This window comes from Colias philodice, chromosome 8 (genome assembly GCF_061535455.1).
Source record: "Colias philodice isolate Cphi_HAF_F1 chromosome 8, ilColPhil1 Martin Lab GWU primary, whole genome shotgun sequence".
Classification (NCBI taxonomy): Eukaryota; Metazoa; Arthropoda; class Insecta; order Lepidoptera; family Pieridae; genus Colias; species Colias philodice.
The window spans coordinates 1,039,441-1,056,894 of record NC_143093.1 but is presented as its reverse complement, the minus strand read 5'-3'; the positions used below and the strand labels follow the sequence as shown (position 1 = coordinate 1,056,894).

Sequence of the window (17,454 nt, the reverse complement as noted above, 5' to 3'; positions counted from 1 at the left end):
AGGAAGTTATAATAATATAGGATAGGAATAATTAATAATAATTCAAGCTTCAAAAGCATTTCGAAAAATCAGTCACTTCTCCGCATATACAATAATAATAATATATTAATTTAATAATATATTATTTGTTAATTATTGTTTATATATTTTATTATGTTAATGTAATGTTATTTTTTATTATTTGTTATATTATATTTTCCGTAATTTCCCCACCTGTAACTCGAACATTAAGGGAGTTTGAACTAAGTTTGAACGAAGCTATAATACTGTCAAATTTAAAATATACCAAATGTCATGTGAAATGACAACATAAACATTTGTTGAATTTTGTTTAAAAACAAATCATCATATTTAAATAAATTATCTCAAGATTGCTGATTAATTTATATCTATTTAGTTATATCGAAATGCTATCTTATCATAGCTAATTGGTGCTTACTCGTAGAGAGAACTCAATAAGAAACACATAGGCAATTCTTGGAAAAGGTATGTACGATTTATATAAATTAGTTATTAGCTATTAGTTATAGCCTATACATATTAATAATTAATAAAATGTTTAAAAGCGCACTTCCTTGGTTCCGTACATATGATTTTTTATTTAAGATGAAGATCATGAAAATACCTTTGTCTCTAAAATTTTAAACTTTAAACCACCCATGATCTCCAGTATTTTAGTATTTATATTACACTAGCTTACGACCCGCGGCTTTGCCTGCTTTGTCTAAAACCTAATAAATTACATACAAAAACCTTCCTCTTTAATTATTGTATATATAAAAAAAAAACGCATCAAAATCTTTTGCATAGTTTTTAAGATTTAAGCATACAAAGGGACAGAGAAAACGACTGTTTTATAGTATTAGTGATTATTTAATATATGTAATTATATACATTATTTTCAAATTCAAATTCAAAATTCAAATTATATTTATATTCAAGACTGTAGTTACAAATATAGGTGTTGTTATTATAATTTCATAGTGCTTATACATTCTACCCATTATTTGGGTGTGCAAATATTTAAATGGAAATAATTTACACTAATTCTTTGTGTCACAAATTCTTAATCGTCACTAATTCTTCAATGTCATAGATTCCGCAATGTAATAAATTCTCTCTTTTACATAGATTAACAAAGCATGCTATATTTTAATTTTCCATAAAATGTTTGAAAACATAATAGCAAATTTATGATTGCAGATTTTTAACATGGAAGATGAAATAGAAGATATAGAATTGCGGCCATCTAGTGTTCGTCGCAATGTCACCATAAGGAATAATGTGGCGAGGCAGGTGGCTATCAACTTCATGCCGTCACGCCAAGCACCCTATAGTAAGTTTCGAAGTTACTCTTAGAGCTAGCGCGCAAGAGCAACTTTTGTCTCCGCAACTATTTTGTCTCTCCCATCAGCTCTATTGGGAGTTGCGTCGCTACGTGCGCGCACTTTCTTACTAGCCCATGGGGGGAGAGACAAAATAGTTGTGGAGACAAAAGTTGCTCTTGCGCTCTAGCTCTAAGTTAGAAGGTTTGCAGGATTTTAATGAAACTAATAATTCTGTGGCATTTTGTATCTATATGAAATAAACTGCTGAATGAAACACTGAACAGATTTTGATGATATGTACTTGGCAGTGATGTAGCTTATGTATCAGAATAGCAATACTTGCTTTTGCGTTTGGATCTGTACGCTGGTGAAACCGCGTGGCACATCTTGTACATATAAAAGTAATAAGTCTTACCTGTGTTCAATTCCATTAATTTATTTTCATAACAATAATTAGATAATTACTAACTGGAATAAATTGACATAACAGAATATATTTTACGCTATTATATTTTATTGCACAGATATAGATTGTGTAATCATGTGAAAATTAACGGATATAAACGCGATTTATTCATTATTGATAGTTTCGAACACTTTAATACTGGCGCAAAATTAAACCCAATAAACTACTAGGTATATAATTCTATCGTATTTAAAACAATTGTCGTATGTGCAATTAGCAAGTAAACGTGAATATTAATTATACTTCTCTAAATGATTGCAATTGTAGGTAATATTAAAAAAAAACAAAATGTATTTTAACGTAAAAACGTTTACAGTGTACAGATGTTAAACGAGATTTCATTTCAAACGTTTAAAAGTACTTCGAATTTATGATAACAAGCTCTAATTAACTTAAGGGTCTCGTGAATCACTTTCCTCATTCACTGTTTTACGTTTGAACATTTTAGATGTTTGTAGTGTAAAATGATCGTTGAAGATATCATTGAAGTTGAGAATTTAGGTATTTTTTTATGAATCTTGCCTAGCAAGTTTCACTTCTGACAAGTGTGCTCGGCACACTCGCTCTTTTTTCACATATTATGTTGCAAACATATAAATGTATTCCTTATATTTAATTTTTTTTACCTTTACCACCAAACTTTACATTTACCAAATATTATTTTCTTCAGACACACTACGTATTCGGCGCGTGAATAGTGAAAACAATGCTCTCTTGGACGCCGTCTCGGATGCCCCAGATCCTGATAAGCAAGTGGACATCATTGTGCGGGAGATGGAACAGCATATACATCTTATGGAGGACAACCCGGTTTCTGAAGAACTGAGAAGGTTATACACACAGCTATATAAGTATACTTATGTGTTACAGATAACAAATTGATGTAATTACATATGGCAAATAATTGAAAATTTTGTAGATTTTGTGTGATTTATACTGGACTTTATATTTCTTTTACTTAGAGTTTAGACCATTCGTATTTTTACACTCTTAAATCATATAAAAACGGAAATAATTGTCATAGAGATTACTTTCAACAAGTAAAAATAGTGCAATTAAAAAATATTTAATTGTATCTAGTCGGTTTTATTCACAATATTTCTGAATGAATATCATCCCAGATAAAATTATTTTTTCATTTCAGAGAGGCCCTCCGAGATCTACCACAAGGTCTAACTATGAAGAGGAGCGTGCGTGCAAAACTGTCGGCGTCCGTCAGTTTGCGGTCCAAAAGACGTCCCATTTCTGTGTTCAAGAGATTTAAATATAGGCTCAGTTTTACTTGGAAACGGGTAAGAGAAGCATACCTAATATATTAAAAATATGTAATATATTTTTAATGTGTCTACATAAAAAAAATATATGTATATATTTCTATTTGGAACTTCATTCCTTAGATTTGTTTGTCTGGGACCTGTATAGACCATGTATGATATGCTTCCGTGACTATTCGATTAAAAGCTACTAAAATAGATTTTTAAACACATTGATTCAATAACGGCACTGAGATTTTAATAGGGCCATTTAAACAAGATATCTCTGGATGAAGATGTTTTAAACCTATAACAATCGATAACCTGTTAACAAATTCCTACATATTTTTTTATAGTTACGCGAAAGTTTCCGTGACCTAATCTTCTCTATAGAGCTCTGGTATGAGCCCATACGCAATATAGAAGGTCACCTGGGTTCTGCAGTGGGTTCCTACTTCCACTTACTCCGCTGGCTTTTTGGCCTGGATCTGGTGCTCAGTGTGTTTCTGGTCTCCTTCGTGGTAGTGCCGCAGGTGCTGCATGATGGGGGCAGGAATGTGACCGGCAGTTGGGGGTTTTTGGACTTTATTAGTGGGAAGGTAAGTGTCATTATTGTATGGCAAAATTTTTGTAATGTCTTAGATTGTTCATTTGGGTTTGAGACGAGTGGAATGGAATTGCTGTGTGTTCTTGGTGTATTTTTGTGTGGTAGTATTTGAGGAAAGATTAAATTCCTGCTGTTGTATCAATTTAAGTTTTAAGATCTATCAATGGTCACTAATTTGCATTTTCAGAAAACGAAAATGGCAGCTTAAATCTCAATGACATAATAATTAATAAACGAAGTATATCGTTAAGAGAAGAATTAACAAAAAAAATTGTTATGTTTTCCATTCATATAAAAAAATGAAAGCTTTTAGTTAAAAAAATTAATATTTTTTTTGTCAATATTCTAGGGTGCTCTAGAAGATTCCCCGCTATTCTACGGCCACTACCACGACGGTGTGATCACTACATCCGTACCACTTACCTACAACATGCCGTTCGCCTACTTCTTCACCATGCTCTGCTTGTATCTCATGTTCTTTGGCGTGCTTTGTTATAGGTATGCTCATTTTAATATGCTATGACGAAAAAAAATGTTTTTTTTTAAGTTTGCATCCATGCGTGCAAAACTTAAGTGTTGGTTGTTTAAAAAAATTACTATTTATGAACACGTGCAAAAGTTTACATGAATAAAAAAAAAAAAATAAAAAAAAAGGATTTTTATCAAGCTTCATTTCAACCGGTTAGGATGTATATGAATGTTACTGAATTTTCAATAGTATAACGTGGAAAAGATACAAATTGTATCGTCTTGTAAACGATTTGTATCAAATGTCATGGAATATAAGGGCTAAATAAATAAATAAAGATGATTAGATTTTTCCCTTAACTCCTAAACTACTGGACCGATTTGATAATTTATTTCACTATTAAACTACATTATAACAGCTACATTAATTTTTTGAAAATGAAATATAAAAGTTAATAAAATTGATACATAAATACAACAAATATGAATTCTGCGTGACATGGGCTATACTTAATTTTATATTTATTGTCTTGTAGCTAGTCAACTAATAAAAAAAATTGGTTGTCTGTAAAGTCGGTTTACTGACGATAGTTGAACGTGACAACGTCATAAGGCCGATTGTGCTTCTTTGTCGCTCGTTCCGCGCTCTCGCTTGCACTTCAAGCCTTACATGGAACGCCTCAGAGCGAGGTAACGCCGCATGAGTCATGTTTTTTCGTGCGTGCAGCCGGCTCTATCGAATTATAAGACGTTGTCACGTCAAAATGACCAAAAAATCCAGAACAGCGTACTCCTACCGTCGCAACTTCATCGGCACGGGCGGTGGACTGCCGCACGTGTTCGCCAGCAAGATATTCTGCGGCTGGGACTGCGGGATCGTATCTCCGGCGGCCGCTGCTCTTACTGCTGCTAGCATTTATAATGAGCTTAAGGTATACCCCCCTTAATTTATAAATTACACTTTAATGTAATTATATTTAACTAGCGGTCCGCCCCGGCTTCGCCCGTGGTACATATTTTGCAATAAAAGGTAGCTTATGTCCTTTCTCGGGTATCAAAATATCTCCATACCAAATTTCATGCAAATTGGTCAGTAGTTAAAGCGTGATTGAGTAACAGACAGACAGACAGAGTTACTTACGCATTTATAATATTAGTATGGATTTAAAGTAAATTTTCCCTTTCTGTAAATTGTGGTAGCTTCTAGTAGAGTCATGGTAATAGGTAACGACGGCATAAAACAATATATTAATGCACAATTTCTTAACTTTTTCAATAACGATTATATATTTCTTGTAATAATGACCGGATCGAGTAATTTTAAGAACAATTTTACCAAAAAAATCCCGTCTATAATATTTGTATCGATATTTAAAAAGTCGCATGACTTTACTTTCACATGAAAAAATACTATTCTCTCCAGGAATTGCTCAGCGAACAAAATAAAGTGCGGCACAAGTTATCGTTTTGCACCAAACTACTGCAACAGTCACTTAACGCACTAGTGTGGTGCATAGTGTTAGCTGCAATTGGTGGGATGCAGTATGGGATCTGGGGCCTGCTGGGATTGAAGCTACTGACCCCGTACTGGGAGGTCTGCGTGTCGCTGGTTATAACCACTGCGCTGGCGGTGTGCCCGCTACTGTTTAACTTTATTGTTAGGTGGGTAGTTTGATTTTTTTCATTACTTTTTTGATTGAGTGTTTTTATTTATTTAAATGTTTATTTTGTTATATAATACCTATTTTCACGATATAGATATTATTTGATAAGTAAATAGCCTATTTCTGAACATGAAAAACATAAAGCGATTGGATTGAACATTGATAGTTGATGTATTTTAACAAACTGTATTGAAAATGTTAACAAGCATTTATATGCATAAATCGCATTATAAATTACTCCCTGTTGAAAAGTGACAATTTCGCAAACATAAAAGAGCACTAAAGTTAAGGACACTAAACACAAATAAAAGAAATTAGCCTTAATTCAGTTTTCTTGTTTCTTACACGCAGGTTAGAATTCTACGCACCACGAACGGGCACGTACGTAACGTTAGCACGCACTTGGCTCCTCGATATAACTACACTTGCGTTAGTGTTTGTGTACTGGGCTAAAAGTGGTGAAGAGGTGGGTAGTTTGTGTTTTTGTTATTTAACTGTTTTTGTTGAGATTTGTTATTGTGAGTTGTACCATACAACTGTTAGTTTTGCTAATATTCACGAATTTAGTGAAAACAAGTTTTTTATTATTTTGAAAAAGTAACATAAATTTTATTCTTAGGTCTTGATTATAGTCGAAATTTAGTAAAATCTATAAGTTAAAATATAAACAGATGCGACTTTTGTTAATGTAATGCATCAAATTGTCCTTGTCTTTTGAAAAATATACCAATATCGTCTTTACCGTCGCATTGAGATCCTTTAAAATATTAATAATTTTCTTACCCTTATAATATCAATCAATTAAATTTTCTAGTGTTGGGAAACATCGTTGGGCCAAGCCGCATACCGACTCGTGTTGTTAGACGCTCCGGTCTCTTTGTTGTTGTTGCCCGCTGTTGAGTTCATCAGGATGTTGTTGTTTAAGTAAGTATCGCTAAGATAAATAGGTTGCCTGGTATATATATAGCTTGTAATCGATAGGGACGCCTATTTAACAAAGTAAAGTATACTTGTGCTTTCTTTTGTGTGTATTAAATACAAATTGTATTGTATTCTTTTTTCGCATTTACCTGGGGGTAGACGGAAAACTATAGATGATTTTTATTATTCAACGAAAGATGTAATGAGAAGATTTTATCAAACTTTTTAACATGTAGGAGTAGAAAAATCGATTAAGTATATTTACGCACAGATCTGTAAAAAATATTTTTTTTTAAGAGAAGAAAATATTCTACTTGCAGATTCAATATAAGTGAAACCGGACCAGAGTTCAACATTGCATACAATTCATTGACTCTCATATACAACCAGGCATTACTATGGCTTGGCATGCTATTCTCACCTCTATTGGTAGTAGCCGTAACGATCAAATTCCTATTGCTGTTTTATGTGAAGAGAGTGTGCGCTTTGCGAGCGTGCTTACCGGCGAGAAAGGTAATGTGACCTTTATTGTGTGGAGAATAGAGTTGAATTTTGTTTGATATTGAAAATTGGTCTTTATGATTTCAGAATTCAACTTTATAAGTGTTTTATTTTTTTATTTGTTATATTGAACTTGTCTCTGACTAATTGAGATCTAAACCTGATTCTCTATAGTAAATATCTCAACTGAATTGAATTAAATTTATTATTTTCTTTCTTAAAAATTATATTGTTTGAGATTTCGACTGTTTTTTTTTCGTAGGTATGGCGCGCGGCACAGACGCAAACGGCTCTATACCTTTTGGTAACTCTGTCGCTCTTCACAACCATATTTGGTATTGGAGTCTTGTTCCTTGGGTAAGTAGTAATAATAATTTATTAGCAACGGCTATAGGAAAATGTTTGTTTGTTTACATTTTGACACTAAGCTAGTATGTACGATCTTTCGAAGCAAATTCATGATTAAACATCTAAGTAAGGAAGTATTTTGTTTCATTGTGCCTGCAGAACACATTTAAACACATGGTATCGTGTGATATTGGTAATAATTTTTTGGTAATTATTAATTGGGCTGAACTAAAATATGTTTATGTTTTTATTATGTTGTTTGTAATCGCATCTAAAACGTTCCAGCACTTCCTCCCACTCGTGCGGTCCGTTCCAGCAGTACTCCACAGTTCTATCATTAGTTGGTGAAGGTCTACTTGGTCTATCGGAAAGACCAGCCCTGGCCAGGGTGCTGGCTTTTATCGTGAGACCTGGAGTTATCGGGTTCCTGTTTGTGGCTCTCTGGTAAGTAGTAGTCGAGAAGTTTATAAGCATATTGCGGCCAGTATAGCATATACTGGTCGGTATATGTGTATTTATTTATTTATTCGTTAATCATACAGCGTTACAGTAAATAACATTTCTCAATATATTGATACAAAATTATGAGCCAATTAAGATGACAAAAGAAGGTATAAAATAAATGTATGTACAATTATATTGCTTGGTATTAAAAAATGTGTGATCCGGAATTTGCCACTTGATATGCCATCATTTTATGGTCCGGGTGGTTTTGTGTGTGTTTTTGACGTGATAACGTCTTTAAAATCGTTTTAGTCGGGTGACATGTTCAGAAACTTGTGTCACACCAAAACCTCACGAGCGCGATCGCAGCTATAACGAGAGAGAGACGGACCGATCTCCCGTCTCATCTCGAGCGCTGCCACTGCATTATGTTATCACGTAAACATCTCGATCGTAAACCTACTTTACAAACAACCTCACAGCACCTCAAAGGAAAGCCTCAATGAGAGTCGAAACAAACTTGTGTCTGAAGTCGAGTCTTTTCTCCAAGAAGTCTCGGATTGGGGTGAACTTAATCTTGTCGAGTTCAATCCCCTAAAGACACAGGTTTGCGCGTTCACCGCTAAAAAGACCCCATTTGTCGTAGAACCTCGGTTTAAGAGTACTCCCCTTAGTATATCGCCGAAAATCGGAATCCTCGGAGTTGAAATCTCGAGTGACGTTCAATTCCGCAGTCATTTGGAAGCGAAGGCTAAATTAGCCTCGAAAAAACTTGGTGTGCTCAGTAGATCGAGACAGTACTTCAAGCCGGCCCACCGACTTCAGCTGTACAAGGCTCAGGTGCGACCGCATATGGAGTACTGTTCTTATCTCTGGGCCGGAGCCCCACAGTATCAACTCCTTCCTCTTGACCGCATCCAACGTCGAGCAGCTCGAATTGTCGATGACCGTAGGCTTTCCGATAGGCTCGATCCTCTGTCAGTGCGAAGAGACGTTGCGTCTCTTTGTATACTGTACAGAATATACTATGGGGAGTGCTCTGAGGAATTGTTCCACCTATTACCAGCCGCACAGTTCCACCACCGGACCACACGCCGTAAAAACCAGTTCCATCCGCACCATCTGGATGGTTGGCGCTCCACCACTGTCCGCTTCACCCGCAACTTCCTTCCGCGTACGGTGAAACTGTGGAACGATTTGCCACCTGCGGTGTTCCCGAACAACTACGACATTGGGGCCTTCAAGAAAAGAGCTTATTTGTCCATAAAAGGCCGGCAAAGCACCTGTAACACTTCTAGTGTTACAAGTGTTTATGGGCGGTGGTGACCACTTAACATCAGGTGGCCCACCTGCCCCTTTGCTTGCTCTGTCATAAAAAAAAAACAATTTTTATTTACATTATATCTTTTTAATTTTGATTATAATTTGTGTTCTATTGTTTTGGTTAATGTATTATTAAGTGTACTTACTCAACCTGTGCTACACATAATGTGAAGCGCTGATATTCAGCACTAGCTGATTTTTATTTATTTTTTATTTATTCTCAGCGTGTGCGTGTACTACATGCGCGCGCGGTCGCTGGCGCAGCGCTCGATGGGCGAGCTGCTGCGGCGCATGTTGGTGCTGCAGGCCAAGGACAAGGACTTCCTGCTCAGCGCCATCGCCAAGGTCTCTAATGGAGGTCAGTGCTGACTCTCAGTGTGCTGATAACATGCTAGAGTAAAGTATTAATGTAAAATAAATAGTATTTCTAACGTTCTATAATGTGATTTCAAGTTAAAATTTGCCCCCTTTTTGAACACATTTTACAACACCTTACTTCTAAATTTCGAGTAAGCAGAGTATCATTATATAATAATTAATTTCCTGTAGTAATCTCATGTAGGTGTCACTCCAAAAATAATAAATAAAAATATTCTGTCGGATTAACTCGTAATTATGTTTAAGCAAATATGCCTTATCTCCACAGAATGGTATTACAGCCCCAAAGTGGAGGAAAACGCAGATAGTCATACTTGGCGCTATTTAAACGAAGTGCGCAAACCGTCCAACGCGGGATACCACCTCGATCTCGACAGATCGAAAACCAGACCCACATCAGACAGACCAAAGTCTGACAGACCGAAGTCAGACGGCGATACAGACAGCTCGTTTAGTTGGCAGGGCTCGAGCAATTACCTGAACGATTTGGAAGCAAGGAAGATGATTTGACAGGTATTTTGTGGTTTTTAAATGTTTTAAAATTTTTGAGGGTAGTTTGTTGTTTGAATGTGCAGTTACACGTTTATTATACAGTTATACGTTTTTTCTTGTAAGTTAGTACAACTGGAAATAAAGCTGAAAGGCTCCAAATAAAGGAATAATTTTGGAGTTGTAAAAAATATGTATTAAGTACTACGAAATTTTTTGAGGGTAGTATTTAGCCATTAATCCTCACGATAAGAAACTTATCTTATATTCTATAATATAAATGTATCAAATGATCACCCAATACCCGCTTTTTAATGGTGGTATTTTGTTGGAAGAAGTATAAAAAGTAGAAGAATAGCTGCCAATGAATCTTCCTGTTTATCTAGCCAAAATAGACAATATCTACAAGTCTATGAACTAGAAACAAAGAAAAATAGATGGATTGGAGGGGAGGCGTATTTTTTTGTAATAAAATAATATATTCTTGAGACTTGCTCACCTAACTGGCCAAAATAAGAAGCGAAATTAAATCCTGCCTCATAAAAAAGGACCAAGATTTATCTATCCTTTCTTAACATATAATTAACTAATGAACATACTATATTGTGTTTTTTTTTATGTATATTCTACATTATTTCTATATTTTTAGACTATTTTCGAAATTCTAATACGTAAATAATATGAATTTTGCTCTATTAATAAACCTGTTTTTAATATTTAATCTATACATGAGATATAATGGTGTATACAGAGTGTATTCGATGATGGTTGTTGCAAAGATGTGATATGAAAGGTGCCAAATACGGAGAGAGATTATATAACATGATGAAAGGTCTTCGTCTTCAATTATTTTATATTCTTTATTATAGGTAAGATGTATTTATATGTAGAATGTAGTACATATCGAACTATGAACAATTATGGGATACACGTTTGAAGATCGATTATTTGAATTTATTTGCGGGTAGTTGCAGAAGTATTCGATCGTATTGTACTACTCGTATACTTGAAACTATTATGAAATATATCGCTTAACAATTTTAAGGTCACAATAAAACATACTAATGTAATAACGTCTGATACCATTTCAAAATTATAATATGAAAAATCCCGTAGTTGAATGCATTTTAAACTGTAACACAGATAATAAAATTATCAGCCCTCAGTCTCTTATTAAACTGAAACGTTTTTAAAAGGCTGGGTCTATCTATTCTATGCGATATCGTCTATACTCATAAAAAAAGAATGAGATTTTTAATGTATACTATAATATTCAAATGTTTTGTACATAATATTATTAATATACTATACTGTATGTGTGTTAATATAAAATAAGTTAAAAGCAATTTTTCTCATATCTATTTGTATTAAAAACTGCCATTTTGGTCTTCCAAAACAAAGCATAATGAGATCCTGTTGTAACCAGTATTATTTTATATTTTTGTGTATTATAAATAAATAAATATATCAAATTACTATGAATTTATGTCAATTGTGAGCATAATACTCAATGCATTTTCCTCAATATTGGTGTATTTATGACAATAATATTTTTATACAATAAATGAATGATTGAAAATTATTTGTTTTTATTTATCCCTTTGTATTTATCTATTTTAGTAATTAGTATTATAATAAAGAAGTATTCTTGTAATAATCCCATGAATAAAAGCTCAAAAGCCGGTTTCTGATAATGTCCCAGATCTAAAAGTTTTTGATGCACATTTACATACAGTGTTTGTTATTTTAACTGACACAAGCTAAATAGAACATATTCAGAAGATGTGAAACCGGCGATAAGCTTTCCATGTGAATAATGCCTGAGCGGCAGATGAAATTTGGATAGTCACGATTTGCATTCAAGGTATACAGTTGAAACTAATAGAGCGCATATAAAAAGTATCAGAGATTATGAAAATTTATTTTATTCACGCGACCAATATTTTTTGTATACTTTTTACCACATGAGTAAATAAATGATACAAGCAAGTGCTTTTAATCGTAATTATTTACGACATTATCTGAAAGAAGCTTGCTCTACAATTTCACACAATGGCTGGTATGAGATATTACTATTTTATTATTTTCCACCTTGACATTATGTGTCCGCAGGTGTTATCAGTCATAATATTATCGTGGTTGCTATGGTAACAAGATTTGTTTATTTTGGAGTTTGGACGTGGAGTCCAAATTAAATATTGTTGTATGTAAAAAATGTTCTTAACAAAGTAAAACAGTTATTTAAGGTGAGTTGTTCGAAGTGCATAATTGAGTATTTACTTAGTCATTGAAAAATAAAAACACGTGAAATTTTGCCGAAATCCTTACCGATTAATTAAGATCATTTTACTATTCAGTGAACTTTGGATCACCTAAATATTGCATTAATGAAAAATATTTTTTCGTTACGTATCATCTTAATTTCTCACCGAAAAAACCTTTTCTTAGGGCGCTTGTGCACTACAAGGAATTTTACTGTCCGGCATTCCGATTTTTTACGGTCCGGTTTGGCATGAAAAAACCGATGAATTGCTTGTGCACCTGTCCGTCTTTACTCGGATCAGTGCGGTACAGTTCAAGGAAGTATGGCGGTATAATGCTATCATAAATGATTGTTTTCGCATTTTACAAGAAACGATTAAAAATATAGAAGGTGAAATATTATATTACTTCGTTATAATAAAAAGTAAAGTTCCGTAAGAGATTTAAAATGCGTGTTTCACTTATTTATTTTAATCGGTGACGAGGAGCTAAATCTATTCCCACTGGAACTTTAACTTATCAACACTTACTTAGATAATAATTATAGGTCAATGCTTGGTCAATGTATATAAAATAACAATACCGACTTCTCAAATCTCATTGCCAGCTAAAAGAAAGTAAAACAAGAGCTTGCTTTCAATTGGCATATGCAATAAAAAGAGTAAAATCCAAGCAAGTGGGCACTCGAAAACAATTATACCTACAGCGACTCGTAAACTCAAAAAACCATCCGGAATAGGGAAAAGTAAAATGTCGGACAGTAAAATTACGTATAGTGCACAAGCTAGTATTTAGATTAATTGCGTGCCATACCGGACCGTAAAAAATCGGAATGCCGGACCGTAAAATTCCTTGTAGTGGACAAACGCCCTTAAGATCTACAAATATTTTAAGATCAAAACCATTCATATTGGTCCATGCAATATCGATGTTTAGCCAGACAAGCGGATACAATGTACATACAAACTATGTACTAAAATTATTTATTATGATTACGTCACTTTTCCTCCCAAAAAAGTTACCCAAGTCTTTCTCCATGCTATAGAACTTCTAATTAATAAACAATGGCGAGCGGTGACCGCAAGCGACCGCCCCCGGTAGGCCCCAAATGCCCCTCTCGGTTCGTCCCCGGGCCGCCGCGGAAACAGCCCAACTTGCCGTGGATGCCCCGGGCAGGATACAGCCACGAATTGGAAAGGGACAGCGAACTATTGCGGTCAGCGAAGAATTATTATCCTGAAGGTACAATCTATTAAAATGAGTGATTCTAGTATAAAAATTATTTTATTATTAACAATGAATACGCATTACATAATATTACAATCTTGTTGGGCTTATTTGTAAATATTGGTTTCGTGTACGGATGTAATTAGAATCTCGAATAGTTTGATACAGGTTAACATGTTATGTCATCTTCTTAGTTACGCTACACCACACAACGTCACGCCACGCCACGCCACGCTATCTCACGCCATGCCACGCCACGCCACGCTTCGCCACCCAATGCCACGCCACACCATACCACACTACACTACACACATTTCGATTTCTTCGTTGTTAGATGGTCTAATAAAATAAAAGAACAATAGAATAAATCAATACTTTAAGGTGTATGTGTGTATGTACTACTACAGGTGACAGTGAAGGCGGTTGCAGCGAGTTCCCGCCGCTGATGATGCGCAAGTCGTGGACACGTGGCGTGCCCTACCGGGACAGCTTCGATCACGCCAAACCTGCTGACTCTATTGGTCAGTTGTTTTATCGTCTAATACTTACTGTAACATGCTGGAGTCATTTAACTTTGAAAATGAAAATGAAAAGATTTCTTTGTTGGTTGCTAAATAATAGTTTTACATAAAATATTTGAATACATAGCGTGTTAATAATATTACGGCGTTATGCATTGTTATTTTTGTGCACTTAAAAAAATCCATGTTAATGCTTGGCCTTATTAATTATAGAATATTACATTATTCCTTATGTTTCATTTTCTTCAATTATCTTTCATCAGGTAACTGCTACACTAGAGCGACTAAAACTATGAGAACAATAAATATGCCCCCAAAACGTCGTCCGCCCCCGCAACTGTATGGCCCCCTGGGACCAAACGGGGAACTACAGTTTCCACCTTTGAAGTCCTGGGCCGAAAGGGAGAAGGAAAAACTTGATGCTATAGAGAAGGAAAAGGAAAAACATAAGTTGCAAAAAGGTGATTATAAAAGATCAGTGAAATGGGTTAAAAAATATGAAAATGTTGTTGTTTCACTCATGTTTTTTTTTTAAATGTGAAAAAACATAATGAATGTTTTTGCAAGTATTGAAAGGTTTTGGGAAAATGCATACTTTACTTGTACATTCATTCTTTTCTGCCAAATAAAGACTTTTTTCGACAGATTAATTTAATTATTAATTTTTTTTAATCCGTCTTTTTAAATACTTGGTTATTACTTTGCAAATAAATTAACAAATCCTTTAAAATATTCTTTAAAATATAGGTTTGGTCCTGCTCGAAGATCTGGTTTCTGGTGCGTATGATAGACGTAAAGCGGCAGAGGCCGAAGCGAAAAGAAAGAGAATCGAGAAGAGAAAGCGAGAGAAGGAAGCGGCGGAAATTGCTGCTAAGGGAGCATTGAAAAAGTACTTACTTGAAAGTTTTATAATTTACGCATCTATATAATATTTCTAGGAATGTTTTTACTTTGTATGTTTGCAATGGATAAACTCAAAAACTGTTGAATGTTATGTCCTTCTTATTCTTATTAATTACAATCACCATCCTTGGTCTTTTTTCGATATATTAAACAGGCACAATTTTCTGTAGTATTTTTTAATATTTAAAACAGGCACTTAGCGAAACTTGAATTTGAGTTGCCAAGAGACCCAGATGACCAAAAGTGCGAGTTGATCAGAACAACTGAAGAGGAGCACTACAGATATATTCATCCCAAGGAACTGGAAAGGATCAATTATTATTTAACTACGGTAATAAAATAAGATGATATATTTCCATATTTGTATGAAATTCGTGTCTTGAATTGGTGATTGATAAATATTTTAACATCACAGCAATCTTTTGAAGTATAAATTAATTAAATTTATGGTAACATTTTTTGGTTTATTTTTGTCTTTTTCTGTATGACCTAATTATAGTTACCAAATATTATCTTTGGAAATGTAAAACAATTTACTAAACATTTAAACATATAAAAAAAATAGATCTTATCTCTTTAATATAAAATGTAACATATTCTTTGATATGCATTTTTAAACAAATAGAATATAAATTTAATTTTTAACTCGAATGCCATAAAATCAAAATTGCGTATGCTTTGATTCCAGTCTCTAACCGGACCCCACATTCCGGAGTTCCCAGAACACCTATACAAGCGGGCTAAAACCCGCGTGGATAAACAAACTGCGGCCATAAAACGGCGTTTGCTCAGCCTCACGTACAGCGCATGTGTGCGACAGAGTGCGAATGAGATAAGGGACTTCTTTGAGATGGCTATGAAGAGGTGAAAAATATAAATGTTCTGCCTTGCAGAGTAAGCACAGGCAAAAAAGATAATAAAAAAGGAGCGTATGTGCCGAGCACACGTGTCAGAAGTGAAACTTCTTTGGCAAGATTCAAAGATACCAACATCTTGTGGCTTGAGGCTTGAAATAAAAGTACGTTCTCTCACGACGATCGTTTATTAGCAACCGACTTAATCTAATTACATCATAACAGTCGCCTTACTCCATGACGTGATGGTATTGCAATGACGCAAGCTTGAAATTTTACTCTCAACGCGATTAAAGAAGTTTCATTTCCGAAACAATTAATTCGTTGAATAGTTTGTTTTCCATTTTTAGATACCATTCTTCATGATAACTATCGATTTCTCGATAGTTTGCTTAATTACTTCATGGAAGTCGTTTATAAAAAAAAAATTGGTTGTCTGTAAAGTCGGTTTACTGACGATAGTTGAACGTGACTACGTCCGATTGTGCTTCTTTGTCGCTCGTTCCGCGCTCTCGCTCGTACTTCAAGCCTTACATGGAACGCCTCAGATGAGTCAGAGCGAGGTAACGCCGCATGAGTCATGTTTTTTCGTGCGTGCAGCCGGCTTTATCGAATTATAAGACGTTGTCACGTCAAAAAATGTTTTAAATATTTCCAGATGCCTCCTAAGCTACATCCTCGAAGACGTAGCGGAGCGGCAACGCCTCCACATCTCCTTCCTGCCCACTCTATGGCCGGCGCTTGTTGTACGAGCTCCAGTACCGTGGCACACGGCCGCAGTGCGAGCGAGACAGGCGATGGGCTACCGGTACTACGAGGGGAACCCCGTGCTGGTGGAGCTGCGGAGAATCTGGTACGAAAGGTAAGTGGGGCAACGTCGCACGCATCGCAGTAGCAAGTGTGGCTGGTGCGGGAAGAGCGGCAACGTCGCATGGTAGTGCTAGCGACTCTGTGAACGGTACCGGAAGAGCGGCAACGTCTACCAAAAAGGTAGAAGAGTCGAATTACAAATATAGATAGAGGTTACAGATTTTAAATAAAATTGTCTTCTTATTGTCTCTACACTTGTTAAATAAATGCTGGGGACGAGAAATGGAATCTTTCAGACGTCTGAATGATTAAAACTAACATATCTTACTTACAAAATTTACCATATTATATTTATATATTATATGTATTATATTTATCTCGAAAAAAAAAAACTCGAAATCAATTTCCACAGAATAACGCCTTTCCAGATACCAAAACATGTACATCTGTGACATGAACAAGATGCAAGAGGATCTGCCCTTCCCTCAATACCCGAGCGAATTCACAGAACGGCTTAACAAATTGTGTGCTCAAACCAGAGCAGAGCTAGTTGATAATTGGCTGATAGATGTCGCCGATACAATGATTAAGATGAGGCATCATTGGGCTGGATATGTGGCCAAGAGAAAGAAGGCCTCTACCTTCCAGGTGGAAGAGTTTTTCGGGTAAGTTTATGGTAAAACTATT

General features: G+C 35.1%; 2 protein-coding genes across 2 annotated transcripts in view; both read left to right on the top strand.

Moving 5' to 3' along the window:
- The first annotated feature begins 285 nt into the window (after positions 1–285).
- On the top strand, positions 286–10,624 carry LOC149486278 (transmembrane channel-like protein 5). The gene is made up of 15 exons (XM_089697944.1): positions 286–486; positions 1,204–1,336; positions 2,465–2,624; positions 2,939–3,086; positions 3,404–3,646; positions 4,004–4,152; positions 4,904–5,054; positions 5,546–5,784; positions 6,138–6,252; positions 6,601–6,710; positions 7,028–7,220; positions 7,471–7,565; positions 7,842–8,000; positions 9,548–9,681; positions 9,970–10,624. The coding sequence occupies exons 2-15, from the start codon at positions 1,213–1,215 to the stop codon at positions 10,209–10,211; spliced, it is 2,262 nt and encodes a 753-aa protein (XP_089554070.1). The 5' UTR covers positions 286–486; positions 1,204–1,212; the 3' UTR covers positions 10,212–10,624.
- A 2,906-nt stretch (positions 10,625–13,530) lies between these two features.
- Positions 13,531–17,454, top strand: part of Dnah3 (dynein heavy chain 3, axonemal) — a 52,406-nt gene continuing 48,482 nt past the window's right edge. The window contains exons 1-8 of the mRNA XM_089697678.1: positions 13,531–13,694; positions 14,087–14,200; positions 14,464–14,661; positions 14,948–15,089; positions 15,296–15,434; positions 15,792–15,967; positions 16,616–16,819; positions 17,196–17,432. Coding sequence (XP_089553804.1) covers positions 13,616–13,694; positions 14,087–14,200; positions 14,464–14,661; positions 14,948–15,089; positions 15,296–15,434; positions 15,792–15,967; positions 16,616–16,819; positions 17,196–17,432 — 1,289 coding nt within the window. The 5' untranslated portion in view covers positions 13,531–13,615. The remainder of the gene's footprint in view (positions 13,695–14,086; positions 14,201–14,463; positions 14,662–14,947; positions 15,090–15,295; positions 15,435–15,791; positions 15,968–16,615; positions 16,820–17,195; positions 17,433–17,454) is intronic.